Source organism: Rhinolophus hipposideros (genome assembly GCF_964194185.1).
Source record: "Rhinolophus hipposideros genome assembly, chromosome: 11".
NCBI lineage: Eukaryota > Metazoa > Chordata > Mammalia > Chiroptera > Rhinolophidae > Rhinolophus > Rhinolophus hipposideros.
The window spans coordinates 6,669,272-6,684,820 of NC_138057.1; the positions used below are offsets into that span (position 1 = coordinate 6,669,272).

General features: G+C 38.8%; 1 protein-coding gene across 1 annotated transcript; it reads left to right on the top strand.

Annotated features, from left to right (window-relative positions):
• Positions 1-1,671: 1,671 nt before the first annotated feature.
• Positions 1,672-12,141, top strand: FAM240B (family with sequence similarity 240 member B; the record flags this gene model as incomplete). Its single annotated transcript, XM_081065883.1, has 2 exons — positions 1,672-1,814; positions 12,048-12,141. 2 exons carry the CDS (start codon positions 1,672-1,674, stop codon positions 12,139-12,141), a joined length of 237 nt encoding a protein of 78 aa, XP_080922009.1.
• Between the last annotated feature and the right edge of the window lie 3,408 nt (positions 12,142-15,549).

The following is a 15,549-nucleotide window of genomic DNA, read 5'->3' on the forward strand; positions in this document are numbered from 1 at the left end:
CACATGCTCCTGGCTACAGAAATGACTAGATGATTAGAAAATGGGTCTAGAAGGAAAAATGAGAGAAGTGTCTTTTTTATCTTTATATAATACTTAAAGCTGTTTTCAGTTCCAGGAATCCAAGCTTCTTTCTATTCAGAGCATTTACACATCCCTCCAAGTGGGAAGGTCTTGCCTCCTCTCTGATACATGTGTCAGTCTGTTATTATAAACATAACATAAATAAAATATAAAGTATTCTATGCTATTCTGTTATAAGTAATTCTATATTATAAATTATGTGTTTCATATATAATTTATAATATAGAATTACTATTCTATGTGATAAATAAAAATAATAGATAAATGTTATTTATCTCCTTTTCTGAAGTCCTCTCCCATGCACAATCCTCCAGCTGCACTGGAAAATCCAGGGTGCATGGGATCACAGGGACTCTGGAGCGGGGGAGTGCACATCCAGGTTCTTTCCAATCTCCAGCCAGGGCCGAAACTCTTCTCTGAGCAGGAACTCACTAGCAGGTAGAGAGGGATCTGTTTTGCAGTCCTTTGTATCTACCTGCCTTCCAGAGCCACTAAGATCTGAAAATGGTCAGTGTTCAGGTAAAAGTAAGCATATTTGAGTGTTGAACGTGTACTTTCATGAGATACACCCACACATGCCAAACAAGCTTGCTCTGGATGTGACCATTTTTCAAATACGGTGGCCATTTCTTATGATGAGGCTCTACAGAGGAGAGAGCATCCACTTTGAAGATGGACTGGCCTAGGTTCAGAATCCCACTCTTTCATGTTCAGTTATAAGGCCATAGGCAAATTCTGTCCATTTCCTCATCCGAACAATGAGTGTGAAATCACCCACCTCTGAGTTGCAGTGAGGCTCAGATGCAGCAGTGTGTATAAAATGCTTATTGCACACTGTGTGCTCAATGAATCATAGAGGTTATTCTTAGTCGGTGAGAAAGGATGTACAGAGCATAACATTTGTTGTTGAGTGCCTATTTGCTATTTGCACATTCCTTCCATTTTACACACCCACACAACTGTGAAGTAACAGTTAAAGGATAATTTTGTAAGAAAGTTAAAATCATGAATCTCATATAAATATAAAATAAATGTGTCAAATATTTTATTCAACTTACTAATTAATGAGAAAACTAGTAAGATATTACAATTGATTCAAAAGAGAATTAAAAATCAACACACATATATAGGCAATCAAGAATACTGAGATGAATTTACAAGTACATGAAAAATTGATTGATATCCACAGGGATATTAATTGCATCCCACTGGACAAAATTTATTTGAATTTCTATGTTCAAGAGTCATTTATATTACCATATTTTCCCTATAATGTACACAGTTGTAAACTAGCTCAAAGATAATGAAAGGGCTGGGCCTTTGTATAATAAGATATGCTGGAAGCGTTATTAGACACCTTTTTACTTTTGTTCATTTCAAACTTTTTCACAATATATTCTGACATAACCAATATTATCTCCATTTATAGTTGAGGAAACAGATTCACTGTGACTATGATTTGTCTACAAGTCATAAAAAGTATAAATGGCAATGAATCTAGATTCAAACTCATCTTTCACCATGCCAAAATTAGAGTGGCTTTATTTGAAGGGCTGGGATTTGATTTTTGTTTTTGTTTTTGTTTAGGGGATGAACAACCAATATATCCGTCGGGAAGTCTTCTGCTGTGAAACTTGCCGGGAGCTCAAATCCTTCTGGGAAAAAGAAATTAGCAAACAGACTTGTTACCGGGAACTGGAGGAAAATCGTCAGGGAAGGAGCGCCCTGAGAAAGTATGTGGATTGTTTCTCTCTACTTTTGTAAAGTAGATTTCTCCAGAAGTAGACCAGATGTAAAGACGGGGGAAACTGAATTATCTTCATTACTCACTGTTCTGAGAATGCAAATGTTGGATGTGGTAAAATCAATGCAGCCACAAGAAGAAAGGAGAACGAGGCTCTAAAGGAATAAGTTTATTATATTCACAGGTCTCAGAGAGGAGGTCACCACATGTCATGCAGGGTCATAGGGGAAGCATCAGGTTTTGGTCAGGTGGCAGAAGACAGAAGCAAGGGGAAAGGTCAGAGTCTTTTGGGGGGTTTCCATGTCAAAGGCAAGACAGATCAGCATAAATAGCCTAGGATTGGCTAGTTTGAATAATTCTGGAGGGCTCTAGTCTGTAGATGGCGATCCCTAGTTGCCTGGCACCTGGCTGTGGGATGATTTAGGACAGGAGAAATATGGCTTTGCATGTGAAAGTTAGATAAGCAGGTGGTTGGGACCACAGATTCAGGGTTGGTCTAGATACTAGCAGCCAAGTCTTTTGCCATCTCTAAGAAAGGGTGAGCCCTGAGAAAGGCAGTCTCCACAGCCAGCAAGCTTTTTAAGATGTCAAAACATTATAAAATATAGAAAATTAAATACACAAATTAATTTTTTAAATTAAAATTTATTGGGTGACATTTGTTAGTAAAGTTACATAGGTTTCAGGTGAACAATGCTGTAATACATCATGTATATATCACATTGTGTGCTCACCACCCAGAGTCAGTTTTCTTTCCATCACCATATATTTGATCCCCTTTACCCTCATCTACCACCCCCACCCCCTTACCCTCTGGTAACCACTAAACTGTTGTCTGTGAGACATGATTAATTTATCTACTCATTCAGTCTTGTCCCATTTATACCAGGATTTCTCAACCTCAGCACTATTGACATTCACGGCCAGACAATTCTGTGTTGTGCAGGGGTTGTCCTGGGCTTCTTCAGATGTTCAGCAGCATCCCACAAAGCACTAGAAGCCACTAAGACTCCCCTCTCCCACTGTGACAACCAAAATATCTCTTGACATTAACAAATGTCCTGGAAGGCAAAGTCACCCTGACTGAGAACCAATGATTATAGATAAGGATGAGACATTTTCACATAAACAAGGAAGTTTTGTCATTCATATCCTGACAAACTGAAAAATATCTCTTCCCCACTCTGCCTCTGTTGCAATCCCCTGCACATGAGGATACACTAAGTTTTAGGATTAGGTCAACAGATATATATATATATATATATATATATATATATGATACATATTAAGATTCTTGGGGGAAGGATAATGCAGTCTTTTCCTCATTAGCAAATGAACTTGTTCTAGTGAAAGGAGTCAACTCCGAGGAGAATATTCACTTATGAGAGAAGACGTGTCATATGTGTCAACTTGCTCTGAATAAAAAGGCCTGCACACATCCAGAGCCTTGGAGCAGATGAATCAGCTCAGTTTTTCAGGGACTGTCTGGGTTCTCATTCCCTAAAATAGGAACAGCCCAGCCAGGCTCTCTGTTTGCCAAGATACCCACTTGCAGATGGAGTGGCAGCTGAGTGTTCTGCTGGTCAGCAAAGCACCACGCATACATGTTTCTGAGCATGCTGAGCTGAACGTATGATTCACCTGTGTTGAACCAATAGTAACTTATAAAACCCTTCCTTAAGCTCCTGAGGGCAAATAGCCCCTCTCCATATCCAGGGATGAGCTCTGCCATCATTCCAGCTACACTTCTGTTTAGCCAGCAAGCAAAACCAGGCTATTCTGCATGTTAGAGCATCTAGTCCTGGAGATTCCAGGAGAGGAAGGAGAGTCAGTTGTGTGGTCCCTGCCATTTTCCTCCCCTCAGTCCTAGCCAGAAGCCCACTGGGAACCAGATCCTAGTATAAACCTTGTATTGCATCTTCCCTTCCAGAAGCCCTGGAGTGTGAGACTAGGAGCAAAATATGATCTGATTTTTGTCTACACACATGCACACACACACACACACACACACACACATAGTCCATCTGTTTGTATAGGAAAAAGTTTAGAAGAAAATACACTAAGACATCAAAAGTGGTTATTTTTGAGTCACGGGATGGCAGATTTTATGTGTGTATGCTCTATTTAGTAACAATAACCTGCCATTTTGTAATTAGGGAGAAAAATTTTATAGGAAAGCAACCAATTGGTCCATCAAACAAGTGCATTAATTCTCCATGTGCAGCAGAAATTAGTCCGTTCAACATTTGGGGCGGTTTGTTCTCCTTCTATAGCCAAAAGAATAAATCTACAAAATGTGCTCATCATGAAGGATTTCCTCATTATGTCCCCTAACTACAAGTTTAAAGGCGTGCGCAGAACCACTGCATTGCTTGGAGCACAGGAAGACTTAAGGATGGGGAGTAGAGGCAGAGGGAGTTTCCGGTGGTCCCCTCTTCTGCTCCTGAGTCTCACTTACCAGAGCTGTTGTCCTTATAAACTATGACTAAAAAACCCAAAAGCTTTTTCAATTTGGTAAACACTGAACGACAATCTGATGAGGTCTGCAAAATACCTTATCAGACTTTAGCAGGACTCACAGACTTTAGCAGAACTCACAACCTAGTGGTTTTGTCATTATTTTTGTTAAGAAACAAAAACAAAAGACACATCCACATATATTCCCTATGAACAGGTTGCACAAAAAGAGTTTAAATATTTTCAAACCAAAACGAGAATGTCAGGACATTTGTTTTAATCCTGCTGATCTGAGCAAACAGTTTGAAATGCTGTCCTAACAGAATAAGAATCTTCCAGCCACTGTGCAAGCAAGCAATGTTCTAAGTGAACACTAGAAGACAAAAACCTCAAAATTTCCCACCACCACCTTTGCTGATAGAACAAAGCCAATATTGCCTTATGTTCCTCTCTTTGCTGGACTTGTGCCAAAGCTAAGTGGAATGGAAACAGGTGTTTTGCCATGGACACACTCACTAACACATGCCTGCGGGTTCACTGACTGAGAAGAATGCAGCCAGAGCTTCAGAGAATCCATTTACCCTGGTAATTGATGTATCTGGCCGAGGCCCTGGAGGTGAGATCACAAACCGAAGTGGGTGGCCCCAAAGCTGGAAACCCTGGTCTCTCTTGTTTGAGTAGAAAGAAGCAACGCAACATGGGTGGGGTTGGTCCCCTGGAGAAGGTAAAAACTGTTTGCAAATAACTGATTGAAGCAATTTGAGAAAAGTCAAGTGCAGCATAATTACGATAACAAAACAGGGTTTGTTGGGACAGTCAGTTATACACCTACTATTTCGTTATAATTATGGATTGCACTCCCTTTTATTTTCTAAAGTATCTCAGTTTAGATGATAAATTGTATGGATACCTAAGTATAAATGACCATCCTATAATCATAATTGAGAAACATACAGTGCTTATATAAAAAATATAATGTTTAATGCAAGAAGTACAGTCTGCAAAATACCTCATCAGACTTTAGCAGAACTCATAGTGTCAGGTAGACATTAAATTTGGTGGACTTGAGTGGGGAGAGGGTTTTATCAAACCTCAACTCAAGACCACTCACCTCTCTCTGCTCAGATTCTTGCTTATCATCTGTCAATCAGGATGCTTTCGGCTGCAGGTAACAACATATCCAATTCATAAGCCCCCAGCCAAATGAAATCATTATTTCAAACATTTTATGAAATAAGATTTAATCTACAAAGAACAACAGTGGGGGGAAAAATTAGTTTGATTCTTCATTCAAACTGAGGGGGTGGAGAAAGTGGCCATAGACTGGGTTGGTCACATCAGTTTGCCGAGGCTGCCAGCTTGCATTGACTATTGACAGGATCTGCCCCACGACCAGACCCGGCCAGTGAGCTGCAGGTCACCAGGAAATCAAGATCAGGGCCATCTCTCCGCACTAAGGAAAAGCCACTATAAAGTCATGTTCCTTACTGTACTGGAATAGATAGGAGCAGCAAAATCATCATCCAAGCTTTCATATTAAAACAAAAGTGTGGAGATTGTGATTGGAGTACGGAAATTTGAAATGGGAGATCAAGAACTCAGCAAACTATAGACTCCTTAAGGACAAGGATGATTATTTTACTACTTTTCTTTACATATGGGGGTAGCCACAGAAGTGCTCTACTCAGAGCTCCTTCAAGATAACTTGCCATGGGGACCATAGCTGGCTGAAAGCTCTAGCTGTCACTTTTCTGGATCTGCCATCAGAGCTGAGCTGAGGCCACACTTACCCTGGCTGCTCCTAGCCACTGACTGGGGATGGTAGAGGCAATGCTTCCATGACAGGGCTCCTCTGGTGGGCGACTTTTGCTCAGGGAAAGGCCACCAGCCCAGCCCAAGCTCTCTCAGAACTGTGCATTCCTTCCTTCCCTCTGTCCTTTCACAGGTATCAGACCAGCACAGAAGTCTGAAGGCTCTCCCTTACCACCTCAGTTCCCTCCCCCTTTATTTTTTGTGGGTGATTCCTGCAAATCTTCTTCTTGAAGGACCCAAACTGACACATATATTTAATGCCTAACACATAATAGAAAAAATCTAATTATGTGCCTAATTGATCTTCACTGGTTCCTAGTAAGGACACTATGATTCTGGTTCAAGAAGCTCACGAACACCATCCTACTTGCTAATCAAACCCCATACTTACCAAGGAGAATCTGTATTCCCAGATATTAACTACACTTCCTCCACAAATCAAATGAATCTAAAATAATAAATAGTAAACATTATTTGGTCTCTATTTGAAAAGTGAGATCAATATTTCTAGGCTTAAGGAAAAATTGTTCTCTTCCCGTGTTAATGCTCCGGTTATATTGCTCTTCAACTAGCATATCAGAGTCAGGAAACCAAATTTTAAGCATTATCTTCCTCATACTCACCTTTCTTACTACAAAAATAAAATGTCCATATATATATATACTTGTATTCACCAGCAACACAATGATAAAAGATATTGACCAGAATGGGGCAGTAAATAGTATAAATATTCATTAAAAAGGCTCTAAAGGGAACTTGGGTAGATGGGATCCTAAATCCTTCACCATCTGGCAATAAATAGTAATAGAGCTGCCATAAAAAATGAATAAATGTGCCATAAATCCCGGATTCCTAAATTCTGTTCCTAGAATGAATTCATCATTCCAAATGTGTTAAATTGGGTCCTCCAAGAAGGAGAGGGCAAGGCAAGATTAGATGAATAAGAGATTTATTGGGGAAAGCACCTGTGAGAGAAAAATGGGGAGGATGTTATGGTATGCTGATAAATGGTTAACAACGGGTTCTCTGTGGAAAAAATGTATACATGTACAGTATCATAAATTTTACTGGTGTAAAGGATGTATAACTCACAATTTGCAAATAATAAGAAAATATACAATGCTTTTTATTATAAATTCCATGTAGCCAATTGATTCTCGCAGTATCCTTTTATTGGTTTTTGCCATCCTCTTTTCTCTATAGCCAACCCACAGTTGCAATGCAACAATGACTTGGCAAAATCAGCCAATGAATAAATGCTTAGTTACTATCCAATTTAGCAGAGGTCACCTCATTAAGGATAACAGTTTTCTACTACTGGAAGAATATTTCCACAACTTATTTTTGCTATTTACAACATAATAGCTATAAGACACTGCACACTTCTAAGTTTAATCTGCATTAGTAAGATTTTCTCCATCCCTCACCTAAATGTAGATGAGGGGTCAGCAAACATTTTCTGTAGAGGACGAGGCAGTAAATGTTTTTGACCTTGTGGGTCATGTGGTCTATGTTGCAACCACTCAACTCTGCCGTTGTTGTGTGAAAGCAGCTATGAACAATATGTCAACAAATGGGCAGAGCTGTATTCCAACCAAACTTTATTTACAAAGCAAAAGGCAACTGGCCAGCAGGATCTCTGAGTGGCATGCTTTTATGCCCACCACACCAACCAAGAGCCAAAGCCCCTTTAATTAATGCACGAGTCCACAATATATATTTAGAAGTCTCTCAAGTTCAATGAAACACACAGGCATTAACCCTTATCAGCGGTATTTAAAAGATCCCAGTAACAAAAATCATGTACTTTTGGAGGCAGATTTAGTTACAGAGTCTTTCAGAGATGTTTAATATAAAGAGTTCGTGAACCTAGATACTCTTCAAGTTGGAGAGGTTAGTTAAAAATTAACTATGGCATGAATACTTAATAACCATAATGAAGAAATACATCTGCGAAAATTACTCATAAGTGGATATCAATAGAAGATCATTTAAGCTCAATAAATCATCACTTCCTATGTACAATGTGCAAGGGCCTGTGTGTGAGACAGCTGCCCACTAATGGGAAAGCAGCAGCTCCATGTTTTCTCTCCCCTTTCAGACAAGCAAACTATATGTTTATGTCATTTAATTTTATTTAAAGTTGAGGTAAAATGAGGATTTCAACCAATGTCTTAATAATATTCCCCCATGTCCTTAATTCTTCTCTCAATATTTTAACCTTCAATTTTTTGGTGCTAATCTGTTTAAACAACAACCACCACCAAACAACAGGCTAACACACTAGATTCTTTCCATCCTTTCTTGAGCAGAGTTTTAAGTAAAAAGTTTCCTGGAGCCAACTTGGTAATCGGTTCCTAGGACTTTCAAAATATTTATAACCTCTAAGTTATTCTCCTCTGTGAATCTCTATGAGGAAAATACGCTGGTACATGGAATGAGTATTAAGTATTATCTACTCATTTTAAGGTTATATGTGGGAATGAAAAAGTAAGATTGAATTCAATTTTTCTTTATTCTTTATTGTATATTCTTATTTTCCCGTCATAGCATATGTTACCTGGCTTTAACATTGTTAGGAACTGAATCAATCTCCCTCCCACCCCCAACTCTCAAATACATATGTGGAAATCCTAATGCCCCATATCTCAGAATGTGACACTATTTGGGGATAGGACCTTTAAAAGAGGTGATTGAGATAAAATGAGACTTTTAGGGTGGGCCCTAATCCAGTCTAACTGGTGTCCTTTTTTAAAGAGGAGATTGGACACACAGAGCCAGCAGCAAAGCATCACACACACACACACACACACACACACACACACACACACACACACACACGAGAGGCCACGTGAGGATAGAGCAAGAGGGCCATGTACAAGCCAAAGAGAGAGGTTTTGGAAAAAACCAAGCCAATTAACATTTTGTTCTTGGACTTCCAGCTTCCAGAACTGTGAGAAAATAAATTTCTGTTGTTTAAGCCACCCCATCTGTGGTATTTTGTTATGGCAGTCCTATCAAACTAATAAAAGCATTTATCTAAGCTTTTCATTTTGGTTATTCTTAAGAAATTAATACAAGTGAATATTTTTTTCTTTTTTTTTTTTTTATTAGTTTCAGGTGTACAAGACAAGGTAATACTTAGACGTTCATCATTTATATCCCTCACACTGTGAACCCCCCTCCCCCCATCCATTATCCCTCCGACCTCACACCCAGCCATCACATTATATATATAAAATTATAGTTGGCATTCATTAATGTTTAGCTTCTCGTGTACAATGCCATGATCAGGCATCCACATTATCTCTGAGGTGGTCTCCCAAATAGGACGCATGTCCATCGGATACCCAACAAAATAATATTTTTTTAATTCAGCTTTACAAAAGGGTGTATATTTAAAAGTGAGTTTTCCTTTCCATTCCTAGGCCTGCCCTCCAGAGAAAACTGTCATTGGCAGTTTCTTGTATATCTCTCCCCAAAACTCGTTTGAATAAGCAAATAAATGTGTATCTGGTATTTTTATGTAAATGGGACTATACTATGTTCACTATTCAGCACCTTGCTTTTTTAACTTAGTCTATCTCAGAAGATAGCACATTCAGTTCTTCTTTAATGTTTTCCGTTGTAATGATGTGACAATTCACTTAACCAATCTCATTGTAGGTTGTTTTTCATTTTCTGGCTTCACAAACAATGTTGCAATAAGAATACTTGTACATACATTTTTGCATATATGGATAAATATAATGGAATATGCTCATAGAAATGAAAATGTTAGGTCAAAGGATAAGAGTCTTTTAAAGGTTGATAGCCATTGTCTCCTTGTCCTGCAAAGAGGTTGTATTAATTTAAACTCCCACCCTGAGTATGAAAGTGTCAGTTTCCACTGTCGCTAACGCTGTGTGTTGTCACTCTTAATCATTGTTAGTCTGAAAGGTAATAACGGCATCTCACTGTTCTAAACTGAATTTCATTAATTACAAATTTGATTGAGATCTTTTCATATGTATATGAAACAGCTTTATTTCTTCTTTTGGGACAGCCAATTTACATCCTCTGTCTATTTGACTATAGATTTTCTTCTTAATTGATTGATTTATAAGCACCGTACATTTCTCTTTGTGCACAGTTCTATGAGTTCTAATAAATGTTCAGAATGATGTAATCACCATCAAGATATAGAACAGTTCTATCACTCTGAGAAATTCCCTCATTTGCTCTTTCATGGTTAACTCTACCAGCATCCAATTCCTGGCAACCACTGATCTATTCTCCATCTCTCCAATTTGGCCTTTTCCAGAAAGTCATAAATGAATTACACAGTATGTGGTCTTCTGAGTCTGCCTTTTTTCATTTAGCAAAATGTATGTGGGATTAATTTTTGTTGTGTTTATCAATCGCCCATTCCCTCCCATTGCCGAGCACTATGTATTCTGTTGTATGGACATATTATAATTTGATTATTCACTCCACAGTTAAAGGACACTTAGATTATTTTCAGGTTTTGGTGACTATAAATAAAACTGCTATGAACATTTACATACACATTTCTGTATGAACATAAATTGACATTTCTCTTGAATAAATACCCAGATAATAAGGTAAATGTATGGTTAACCATATAAAAAACTGCCAAACTGTTTTCCAAAATGACTGTAACATTTTGCATTTCCACAGTGATGTAAGAGAGTTCCAGGCACTCAGCATCCTTGCCAACACTTGTTTTGGCGTTCATTGTGACAGTTGGCTTTATGTTTTACTTACTTTTCTTTCTTTCTCTCTTTCTTTCTCTCTCTCTCTTTCTTTCTTTCCTTTCTCTCTCTCTCTCTCTCTCTCTCTCTCTTTTGTGTGTGTTTTGTTTGGTTTGGGGATTTTTGTTTGTTTGTTCTGGTCATTTGAGATGAGTGGTACTTCGTTGTGGTTTCAATTTGTATTTTCTTAATTATGTTGAGCATCTTTTATGTGCTTATTTGCCATTCACATAACTTCCTTGGTAAAATGTCTGTTCAAATGTTTTACCTGTTTTATATTTAGTTGTTTATTTTCTTATCATTGAGTTTAAAATTTTTTATATGCTGGAAACAAGTCCCTTAACAGACACGTGATTTGCAAATATTTTCTCCCTGTGTGTAGCTTGTCTCTCTCTTTACAGTGTCTTTCACAGAGCAAATTTAAGTTTCAAAATTCCATTTTTTTCATAAATCGTATTATAGCTAAGAATTCTCTTCTTATTCCAAGGGAAATAATGCAGACATCATTTTGTGGGATTTTTTTCCTAAAAGTCTTAGTCCTACATTGTACGTTAGCTCTATGATCCATTTTGAGTTAATTTTGTGTAAGATGTGGGGTATGGATCAAAGTTCATTTGTTGAGCAGGGATGTGTGATATCCTAGCACCATTAGATAAAAAAGAAAAAAACCAAACAACTGTGCCTCCTCCATTTTGTCGCCTTTGCCCCTTGTCAAAATCAATTGGTCATATGTATGTATATTTATCTCGACTCTGTCCTAGTCCATTGATATATTTGTCTGTTCCTTCAGTAATGCCACACTGTCTTGATGGTGGTGGTAGCTTTATGTTAAGTCTCACAATCACATAGTGTAAGTTCTCCAATTTTCTTCTTCTTCAAAATTGTTTTAGCTAATCTATTTCTTTTGCCTTTCCATACAAAATTTAGAATCAGCTTGTCCATATCGACAGAAAGTCCTGTTGAAATTTTGATTGAGATTACATTGAGTCCACATCTCAATTTAGGAACAAATAAATTTGAGGGGAAAGCTACATATTCATAGACTGCTCATTTGTCTATTGACTTTTTTTTGTCTTCACTAATTTGTAAACGCCATGTGTATCTCTTAAAAATACTCTTTAGAAAGGAAAGAAAATCTCACTGGATCAGCAGATGTGGAGGCCAATGCATAAACCTTGTACATTGTTTCCCCTCCTCAGGCTCAGAGAAGAATGGAAGCGGAGGCTGGAGGAAAGGCTGCGGATGCTGGACAACCCTGAGGAGAAGGAAAAGCAGGCAAACACCGTGGGCTGAGAGCCTCCTGCCTCATCCACTTCAAAGTCAACAAAACACCAAGGGCACTTTCCTAGGAAAACAAACTAACACCCATGTTATGTTGACTTACTAAGCAGGACACTCTATTTGCTCTCCCATTTGTAAGGGGATTTACATGTGAAACTTCCCCCGTGCTAATGGGACTTATTATCCAACTCAATCCTCCCTGCACAGAGGACAGGATGACCGCCAATGGGATATGAAGCTCGGGTTATTTAATATAAAAAGCTCTTGGAATTAGCACTCCCTGGTTTCAAAGATCCATGTAGTATGATTTATTTCCACATTTTCATTTCATTTTGAAATCTGAATGTTTTATCTAAGCTTACCAAGGGCAACGACCTTCATGGGAATCTGGCTTCCGTTGGTCTTTCAAAAAACAGAGTCATACAATCTTTTCTTCCTGTCCCTTCTTTTTGTTTGAAGACAGAAATTCAACCACTTACAGAAATGAAGCAATTATTATAAAAAGAATTTATTAACAATATGGTTTGAAAATAAACTGAACTAAATTTTTCCCTCTTCATATGAATTGTTTTTTTCTCTCTCCATAGACATGCTTAATTAGAAATAAACTTGGTTGTGTGCCCTCATGCATATGTGCCCTGTGTTAACTCCCTCAGGCCTGTCGTGGTTAGTTCTCTATAGGAAGTGTCAGCTCCACCTGCCTCCAGACACATCCTGGAATTTATATTCACCGTCACTACCGTCACCGTAGCCTCATCTCAGGTCCCGAGCATGATCACTGGGCAGGAGGGATTCCATCAGTAGCAGTAACTAGGGCTCCTCTGCCCAGGGATTCCTCTGGGGGAAGGAGCAGAGTGGGGAGCCCTGGGCAACCAAGGAACACAGATGACCAGAGGGACCCAGGGAGTGAGATGGGAGATAACCTGACACATTTCTAGTGATGCTATGTGGTGGTATAAACTGCTGCCCCTGGAAAACTAAAAGTCTCATCATGGCCGAAAGAGCTGTGGAGTGGCAAGAGAGCTGGAGAGGTGATTCCACATCACCAGTTATGAGACCCAGGGTACAATGCTCAGGTCCCTGCTACGGACTCTTATCCAATTTGGATTCAACCAATTAACAGAAAAATGCAGCTGGCAAAATCTGTGCAAAGTTTGGGAAAAGAGGCTAATAATAAAATAGAACTTTATTAAGGACAGAGAACCGTTGGGAATATACATCAGGGTACCCAACCATGTCTAGGACTCAAGGGACAGATCCCTGAGAAACTGACATTTAAGCTGAGACCTATAAAAATGAGTAAGAGTCATCTGGGAAAATAGGAAATGGGGAACGTCCTGGGCAGAGAGGAACAGCATGTGTGAAGAGCTGAAGAGGAGTGGAAAGGCTACAGGGCGAGAACTGGGGGTCCACGAGAAATGTGTGTCTGTGACACCGAGTGAGGAGGGCGGCTGTTCTATAGGAGGGTGAAGAGGTGAGCAAGGGCTTCTGGAGCCCAGGCTGAAGGTTCTGGATTGATCCACAAAGGCACAGGGAGCCACTGACAGGTTTTAGGAAGAGGAAAGAACTGATTAGACTGGCATTTTTAAATTTTTCAGATGTTGTAATACCCGTACATGTGTACATAATTTTAAAAGTTCATAAACATGATCATATCATACATACTAATATGATTTTATTAGTTTATTATTAATATTTTCTCCTTTGTCTTTGCTGTTTTTACTTGCTCCCTCCCTTTTCCCTCTACTTCCTACCATCAGCATCCCCTGTACTCTCTAATCCATGTTAATAATCTAGTTTGGGTCCTCCTGTAGTTTTCTCTGTGTTCACACAGCCATGTACAGACACACACACTCACTCACACTCAGACATGCACACAAACACATCTAAAGGGCTTTGTGTGAATGTGTTTATGTGATAACATTTTACAAACTATGATTATATCACATGTTTCTATTTCGTTCCTCACTCAACTGTACCTCATACAAATGCTTCAATTTAGCTCCACTTCACATTTTTAACGGGATCATATTTTACCATATTGCGGAAGTTTCATAATAAAGTCAACAATTCTTTTAGAAATGGATAGTCACCCAATTTCCAAGTTGTTGCAATTGAACAACGCAGCAGTAAATACTCTTGTCTACAGGTCATTTATGCTAGTGGTTTTGTGCTAAAAAGATAGATTCTCGGAAATGGAAAATTAGAACAAACATTATTGCAGTTTCTACTTTTAAATTGTTGCTAAAATGCTTTCCAGAAAAGCTGGTGAAATACCCATGTGAACCAGCAGGGACAGTACCCTTCTCCCCATATCACTGCCAGGAGTATCATCGCTGTTTTTAATTTTTTTCTAGTATGAGGAATATAGAGTGACATCACTTTGTTTCTTTGACCGCTAGTGATGAGGGTTTCTTTTCATTTGTTTGTTTATTAGTTTCATTTTCTCATCTGTGAGTTGCTTACAAAGATGTATTGCCCATTTTCCTAAGATTGCCTTTTTATGTCAATGTGTACAAACTTCATACATTGTAAAACTTAACCCCTAGATTGTTATTTGCAGTAGAAGTCTAGAGGGCAGGGAAGGCCTTCTTAAATACCTAGTATAAGTCTAAAAACCTGTAAAACGCTGTGGTTTCCTTGTCTGTAGTAATGGGCATACTATCATCTGTTTCTCCAGGTGGCTGAGATTAAATGAGCAGGTGTAAAAGCTCCTCTAGCATGACCTGGCACAACGTGAGGCCACAGTGTACCTCAGCTCTCTGCCTTGTTCCATTCCTGCTGTCACTGGGCTGGGTCCAGGAAAAACAATGGCTCGTCATGGAGCAGTGGATAACAAGCCTGGCTGCTGCTCAGAATCACCTGGAAAACTTTATTAAATTTATGGATCCCTGGGTTCCATTCCTAGGGATTCTAATTCTGTTGGTCTGGTATGGAGCTCAGAAATTATTTTTATTTTTATCAAGCTGCCCAGGAGATCTCTATACTTGGGAACAGCCTTTCCCCAAGGGCGCAGGATCTGGTGGCGAAGGCAAACAATTTAATCTGAGTTGGTCACCAGGCTGTACATTAGATCTCTAGCACTTAGTCTTCCTACACAAATATAACTTTGTACATCTCCCCATTTTCCCCACCCCTCAACCCCTGCAACCATTATAATTAATAATACTATATTTGTTAAGTGTACTTGGAATTTGCTAAGACCATAGACCTTAAGTGTTCCCACCACATTCAAACACAAAAGTAACTATGTGAGGTTATGGAAATGTTAACGAGCTTGATTTTGGTAACCATTTCACAAAGTATATGTGTATCAAAACATCGGGTTGTACACCTTAAATATATACAATTTTCATTTGTCATCCATACTTCAATAAAGAGGGAGGATTGAGTCAGCATGGCCGTAAGAAGAGAATGTGT